This window comes from Vigna umbellata, chromosome 2 (assembly GCF_029865625.1).
Source record: "Vigna umbellata cultivar VRB3 chromosome 2, Vumbellata_1.0, whole genome shotgun sequence".
In the NCBI taxonomy this organism is placed as follows: domain Eukaryota; kingdom Viridiplantae; phylum Streptophyta; class Magnoliopsida; order Fabales; family Fabaceae; genus Vigna; species Vigna umbellata.
In genome coordinates, this window is record NC_142166.1 from 8,400,006 (window position 1) to 8,408,383 (window position 8,378).

The 8,378-nt window shown below is 29.2% G+C and overlaps 1 protein-coding gene across 1 annotated transcript; it reads right to left on the reverse strand.

The window, feature by feature from the left end:
- Window positions 1-4,604: 4,604 nt before the first annotated feature.
- LOC124848741 (protein RGF1 INDUCIBLE TRANSCRIPTION FACTOR 1-like) lies at window positions 4,605-6,587 on the reverse strand. The gene is made up of 4 exons (XM_047326514.2): window positions 6,382-6,587; window positions 6,050-6,295; window positions 5,774-5,914; window positions 4,605-5,182 (listed from the first exon to the last, which is right to left on the reverse strand). Exons 1-4 carry the CDS (start codon window positions 6,388-6,390, stop codon window positions 4,856-4,858), a joined length of 723 nt encoding a protein of 240 aa, XP_047182470.1. The 5' UTR covers window positions 6,391-6,587; the 3' UTR covers window positions 4,605-4,855.
- Between the last annotated feature and the right edge of the window lie 1,791 nt (window positions 6,588-8,378).

Sequence of the window (8,378 nt, forward strand, 5' to 3'; positions counted from 1 at the left end):
TAGACAGGTTAGACAAACAGATAAAAAAGTTAAAATCTGCTTAGTTTTAAAAGATAAACACAAAAAACTCTTTCGAAATCTAACAAACTTAGTATATTTATTTAGTTTGCAATGGACATTATAAGTTACAGATAAATTTAAGAAACATTATACAACGAAAGAAAAGCAAAAACCAAGTAAAAAATAAGGTGACAGTGTAGAAATCTATATAATATAATATATTGAAAAAAAAATTCACTTGAATTTATATTACTTCTATGATGGTAAAAGTTTTCTTGGAGTTCTTTTTATAGGTAAATTTTTCTTCGTAATATAGTTAACACACAGAAGAAGAAAAAAAAAATCAAAGATTGTTATTCATTAACCAATAGCTGAGCCATGAAAACATCAAAATGAGATGAAAACACTAATCAAAGATTGCTATCGAACTCATAACACAATATCGAAGCCATGGAAGCTAGTAAATAAAGCAGATTATATATGTAAAGAAAATTATGTGAGTATTTAGTATAAATGTTTGTGTTGCAATGATGTTAATTAAAAGTAATTTTTGTGGAAGTGGGACATTATAGCCTACTTCCTAGGCGGTTTCAGCTTGGGAAAACTTCCTGGGTGCTGGGCAAGGCTGAAAGGTGCATAATAAAGACAACAACATTTGTTTTATTAACTAGTTTGGTCGTACTTAAAAAGTGTTTATTAGTGGGTATCCCTTTAAGAACACAGTCTTAGGGGCCCAAAACCACACAAGATTATGTTAGGTTGGATAAACCATTATATATATAATAATCATATGGGAAAGGAACATAAACATGGCCATGCCTCCATTAGGAATAAAACACAATAAATGAAATGAAACTAGAGAAGAGTATAATTAAAAAAAAAAGAAAAAACCCTAATTCAACCAATGAGAAGCACCTTTTGTGGAAAAAAAAAAGTTGAAACAGTCGTCAAAATTGGAGCATTCTGCGCATGACGTCACTCTACCAAAGACGCATAGAGGTGAACTTTTTCAAGGGCGTGATGCTTTTAGGGTTTTTCCTACACTCACCATGCATATGCTTTGATGAACAAAAGTTTAATTTTTCGTATGGTGTTCCATAGTTGAGATTATCTTTTTTTTTTGTATATAGAAAAATGGTAATAATATTGTATGTGTTTATACTATTAAGTTCTATTGGGTATGTTTTTTCTTCTAAGTTAATAATAAGAAATGGAGTTAGTGGGAAATAATTGAAGTGGGTTAATCATGTTTTACGGTAATAATGAAAGAGTGTTGTTGAGAGTATTAATGGGTGATTATGACTTCAAAGAGACAAATTCAGATTTGCAAATCTGAAATCTTGAGCATATTCGAGACTAGAATGGAAGTTTCATTAGCATACATATTCATCATTTTGTTGCAAAGTCCTTTTGTGTGGGATGCCCTTAACTTGTGGCCAAAGGGTATTCGTATCATTGCAGAATAAGGGCAAAACTTCTTTGAAAATGTTGGGTGTCTTTTATTTTTCATTAATCATAGTTGGAGAAAAAACAAATAAAGATTTGAACTCTATACTTAAAATAATATTATAGTAGGAGCTGATTTCTATGTTATTTGATTAAGAATCACAAATTGCTATCACTTTCTACAAAGAAGCTTACACTGATTTCTACAAAATTGATGAAGTGGATTGCCATTTACAAATCACATGAATTAATTCTCATGTTCAGTGGGGAACACTAGAACTACATCAATTAACTCTCTTTTGAATACAATTTATTCAGCAATATTGGTAAAAAGAATTTATGCACAAATGTTTGTTTTTTTCTTTCCTACTATTGGATGTGTGTATGTTTTTAAGTCTGATTTATCTAAGCTTCTTTTTTGTGTTATAGAGGCTACATAGATTTGTTTTTATCTTTGTATCCTTATTTTTATATTCTACGTGCATATAAGAGTTGGAGCATTCTAAATACTCTATAATTAATATATTCTTTTGTTGATAAAAAAAAATCCTTTCTCAGTTCATTGTTTCTTCTTTTGTTTTAGACAGTGTTGATTTTAGCAATATTTTAATTTTAACAGTTAATCTTGCTAATATACGTTTAAACATAAAATAAATTATAAATTGTACTATTAGCCAATGAAACAAAGTAAAGTATTAGTTAAAATCTCTCAATGTTTTCGGGAGGAACACATATATGCAATTTTATATAATTTAAAAGTTCATGAAAGTGTAATTAAATGGAATTTATTTGTTTATATTTTAAAAAAAATATTATTCATTCAAATTGATCAAGATTACAGAGCATGAAAATTACCAAAAAGTTAGAATTTAATCTACTTCATAGAAAGATAAGATATTTTGAATGGTTGGTTTGAAAGGGAAAGACCACGAACAAGGGATTTTTTTTTTCTTTTCAAGTAATGAATAAGATATAACATAATGGACCACTTGCTAGCTTTTATTTTCTTCACCCCTTCAATTACTAACTTGCTTGTCTCATGTTAAAACTCCAACCAAAGTTTGGCCCACCAAATATCAGTCGAATCAATGTAGATGTTTAAGCTCAGTATCACCCTATTTTTGAGAATAACATTACATTTTCAATTATTCAAGTTTTTTCAACATTTATCGCCTATGTTTAACTTATTTTAACAAAATTTTAAGTTTTATTGAACGAATATCTAACTGAAAATTAATTATAAAAAGCACCGTATAATGAGTTGTTTATATTTTCTATGCGTAACTAAATATCAATTTATTACCGATATTATTTTGATAATTAATTTATCGTTTTTAATTGACTTAATTACTTATTTTGTTCAGTGTTCTAGAAACTTACCTAATTACTGACCCGGTTAAAACCGTGAGTCAAAATTGATCAAGTAAGCATTAAAAACAATTAAATATATTGTATATGTTTAACACAATTTGACAAAACTAACTCAAATTTAATTTTATAGCATAATAAAAAATTAATTAATGAAATAATAAAAAAGTTTAAGACTTTGTGATTCTCTAGCCAAATTATTAACAATTCTACAATTCTATAAACAAGTTCAATGTATATATAAATAAAATAATCTAGATCAAATCAATTATCAGTACAAAAAAAAATCTTTAAATATCAAACAATTTTAGAAATTAAAAATAATGATTCATTATATTGATTAATTTATATACTAATTGATAAATTAAAAATTATTAATATCTAAACATTAGTCATACTTTTTACAATAAAAAAAATTAGTATCTAATGTTTCCTTAAGTGTTACATCAAGTTTTAACTTCTTTCAAGTTTTTCTAATTCTTAAGAAGTACAAATCCTTTTATTTCATCTTCTAAAATTTTGATTCTTTTTGTAGTCCGTTTCCCATGCAATTTCCTTTTATTTTATCTATTTCTGTTTTTCTGTCATATTTATTGTTTGTATTCCTTTAAGTTTTGCTTCTCTTTCTTCAACAAGTCAAAAAAGTAAAAAAACTTAACTTCAGTTTAACCTATGTAAGGTTTTGTTTTTCAATAAAAAAGAAGTAAAATTTAAAAATGCTTAACTAAATTTAAATTGACATAGATTTTTTACTTATTTGAAAATTATTAAAATTCTGTGTGGCCGTAAAGTTGATTAAGTTAACACTAATAATGTTTAGGGTTTTGTTTAGTCTAATGACAACTCATCACGCGGTATTCTTGTACTAGTAATCCTGGGACTTACTATGCTTGGTTTTGAGATTGTTGGAGTAAAAAAACAGTGGCACGTTGATCAATAATTAAACCAATAATAGTGTTTATCAATAATATTCTTCTCTTTCAATTAATTGAAATATCATTAAAAAAAATATCCATTCAAAAGTAAAACATACAGAGCGTTAAATACAACTAGGCCAATATACAATAGACTCAAGGTATAACAAAATTAAAACCATTTTTATTATCCATGCTTGGTATAATGTTTAGTGGAAAAAATCACACAATTTTATTCATCAATTTATCCAATTAATGTTAAATACTGTGTGATTTTCCACCGTCGTTGTGAATCACCAGCAATAAGAAAAGATTTCTTTAAACAAAAAATGAAATTAAGAAGCGACCTTATGATGACACTTCTCAAAAGAAACACTTCTATGATTAAAGTTTGTATGTTGGATAACACTTCGCCAAAAAAGCATTATTTTCTATTCTTAAGTAATTTTTAGCATCTTAAGTACTATAAGAACGCTAATTTTCTCGTAAAAAGGCTAAACATGCAATTAATGATGCCAACTTTTCTGTAATTACTTTTACTTTGGTAAACTCAATTCAGGTAAAGCAGCAAGGTTGTAAAGGTCTCAGTAACCAACGAAATTTTGTTAATATTCCAAGGACAAATCACTCATGTCTTATGATAATTAGTGCTAAGCTATTAAATAAGTTGCACGCATGAATTTTAAACGGTTATCATTTAATGCCATTTCATATATAGGCTTAACCCTAACTAGGAGAAGCATTTATTTCATTTAATTTTTTCATCTTTTTAAAATGAATTAAAAATATTGAGTATATATATATATACTAATGGGTACGCCAAACTTGGAACGAAAAATATTTAAAAAATAATAATAATGCAGAGTATTAAAATGAATGAATGTAGAGATACCTTGGTTGGAATGGGCATCCACGTGATACCACCGAACAATGCTCCGACCAAGTAATAATTAATCAAAACTAAAGACTTCAATTTCGAGAGTGAAAGAGAGGATTTTGAATATCCCACTTCAGTCAAAATATCCTATTATTAATAATTAAAAAATTTAGAAATATCTTTTTTTTTTTTTCTTGTGAACTAATAATCCTTGTGTTACCCTAGTTAGGGTTTATGAGTATTGATGTTCCTAACACAAAGGAGATCTATGAGGAATGCCTTTCCTTCTGCTCATGCCAGTGGCCATGTCTTCATGGGAAACCTTGTTGCTCATTGATCTTGCACACACATTCCACCCACTACGCTTCTTCCTTACAATCTCTGTGCAAGCCATGCTCATGTTCTCTGACCCTGAAGATGAACTCATTGGCTCATCACAATCTACAATGGTTGAACGAGTCATTTCATCGTCACCCATCATCTCTTGTGGAATCAGAAAATCAGAGTTTAGTTGCAGTGACTTGCATGTTCTCAAATAGGAAGAGAGGTCCTTGTAGTGTTTCAACACAAAATCCACCTATACAATATTAAATATATAAATGAATTTACTTGAAAGTTCTATATTGAGATTAAGTAAAAATGAAAAATAAGATCCATGTAAACATGAACGAATACTGAAAGTCTCTTGTATAAAAAGTAAATCACTATTTCCTTGTTATGTACAATTACTTATCTAACTAGAGTGCAACTAATAGTTTAAGAATTGGTTAAGATTATTAGTACATAATAACATAGAAAATTACGCATGAACACCTTATGGTACAAGATACACAAAGAGAGCAATAGAGGGAAAAAAATAACAGTGTACATATGATAGAGGATACGATGTTAAGCATACATAAAAAAAAAGTTATGTCTGTCAACAAAAGAATAAACATTATACTCTAACTAAGTTCAATCTGTTGATGTTCTATTTCAATTCATTTCACCTGTGTGAAGTCAGTGGCAGAATTATAAGTAAACTGCAGAAGGGTTTTCAGATTGTTATTCACTGAAGCATAAAGGGTGTCACTTGTGTGTAACCAGTTGCAGAATTATAAGTAAACTGCAAAAGGGTTTTTACATTGTTGTTGACTGAAGCATAAAGGGTGGAATATGCATTATGTACCTTGCATCCCAGAGAGCAATGGATAAAAGGTTCTTGGAGACTTCTATCACAGGAAGTGCAGTAGTTTCCCGACCCCTTGAATTGCCGGTTTTGTGGTCTCTTCTTGATGAACACCACCTTGGCACTGTTGATGGTATAAGGCTATAAAAAAATTGAAGAGATTTTGAATTATCAAAGCATGATTGCCGAGTGACAAAGTTAGTAAAGTTTTACTGTTAATTAAAGGAAGAACTCATCAAATGCACTAAAGAGCATGATATATTTATATATGTATACCTGGACGTTGGAGCAATCTATGAGTTTGTGAAGATCTTCCAATCTGACAACATCATGATATACATAACGGCGAACCTGCAGAAGCCTATGGAAGCGATGGGAGGGTAAGCAGTGGGGACAAATGCTGGTGCAACAATCTAAGCAGCAAATATTCTTCTCATTCTTCTTTGCATTCTCATGATATGAGCATCCCACAAAGAACTTTTGTGCATAGAGAGCTTCCAACCATGCAGGTTTAAGGTTTCCCTGCATCAAGCAACAGTTGTAAGTTATTTGAAGCAAAAGGGTGAGTCATGAGTAAATCAGTATGGAGAAAAGAGGGGAATTCAAACCATGATCATTTGTGGAAAGAAGGGTGTTTGAAAGATCTGGTTGTGGTGTGAGAGAGAGAAGAAGAGGATGGGAATAAGAGTATTTATGGAGAATCACAAGATAAGAAAAGGACATATATATTTATTCTTCCTTGAATAGGTAGACACCATTTTGTCGATAGGGGAAAGTTATTATATGAGAGAGAGAGAGAGAAGGGAAAGTCATAAAGAAACAAGTTAAGATATGAGAGAGGAACGTGCGCGGTGTTTCTGTGTCTCCCATTTCTCTTTGGCTTCCTTGGCTTGTGGGCTCTTTTCTTATACAACCTAATCTCTCTCTTTCAACCAGCTGCGCTTGTAACATTTTTAATGGATCAAATTGGTGTTCTAAAGAAAAAGGACAAACATTTTTTGTTTAAAAAAAAATAGTAAAACGTTGGTAACACTTTTTTAATGTATTTCTTTATTGTGTTAAAAATTATATAACTTTTTGAGTCCTAATTTACATTTAATTTGACTAACCATAATTAAAAAGTTTTTTTTTTTAAATAAGTGACGAATCTTCAAAAAATTATTTCGAGTTGTCAATTTTTTTATAAGAAGGTTAAGATACTCCTAAACCGTTAAAAATTCAATTGTATTAAAGAGTACTTTAAGGATGAAATGAATAATAAAAGTGGAATACTTTAAAAAATTATGTTGAAGTACTTTTAGCTTATAATTAATATTGAAATAATATAATAATCACTCTTAATATAATACCAATTTTTTCTTTTTTTCCCACTTTTTCTCATGGTCACTTTTTTTTCTTTCATTATGTTTTTTTGTCTTTCTCTTTCAAAACCAGATGTAAAAAGGTTGCTATTTTAAATTGCATATTTGACTGGTAGTTTATGAAGGAAAACACTTTTTTTTTCTTTTTTTTTTTAATTAAGTGTGGACTTAATAAATTGGCGATTCATATGAAAATCATACATAAACATGTCATTCTCGTTCACATATACAATATTGATTGTTGTCGATTCACAATCAAATTAAAAAGTAAATTATGGTTAAAAGATTGAGAATAAAACAAATAAAAAGCATATTAATTCTTTAATTTGTTCATAATTGAATTATTTGTCAATTATCATATGGTTATCATTAAAAAAACAAATACTCAGTATTTCTTCCTTCTTATTCTTGAATACTTACTTGTATTTTAACCATCTTTAATTAATTTAAGTAGATCCGAAATTTCCCTTTAAAGATTCATGTTCCTCTTCCATGAAATATTGCTATTGTTGACCTTTTGCACTTTCTCATGCCTCTTTGAAGTTTCTATGTTCTGAACCTTTTATATCTTTAACTGCACTAAATGCATAACATGTGAGATCAACATACACAAATCATTGTGTTGGGTTTATCTTCCTTCTGTCCCTATTACACATAAGTTGATAGTCAGAGTCAAACTTATTCTTCTCAAATGAGATGTAAAAGGTTTATTCACATCGCTTCATGCATCATCACCCAATCCAAAGCTATGAGACTCACCTTAACATGTTTTTTCCTACATTTTTACATATCATTCTTGTTTGATGATGAGTATCATAAAGAGTGACATCTCTGCTCATGAATCATTTAACTTCCCTAGGTTTCAACCTCTATAATTTATATCCCTTCAGTTATTTAACATCTTCGATGAAGATACATTCCTGTCCGTCAATGCGTCCAAATTATTCATCTTGATGTGCAATAATTGCCAATGCATTGATCACCCTTTGATTATTTGTTGGTTTTTCACTCTGTATTTTCATGAGTCATATAGCACACAATGTATACATGTTTATTAGATAGACAACAATATTTGCAATTTCTCCCTATAATAACTTAGGCAAATCAACTCTTGATAAGCTAATCATAATTTAAAGTCAAAATATCACATAATTACATTGTGTTACGCATATTAAAGTTAAATACAATCTCTTATGAATTATTATGAGATCCTCCCATGTTAGATACTCTGAAAATGTGAAATC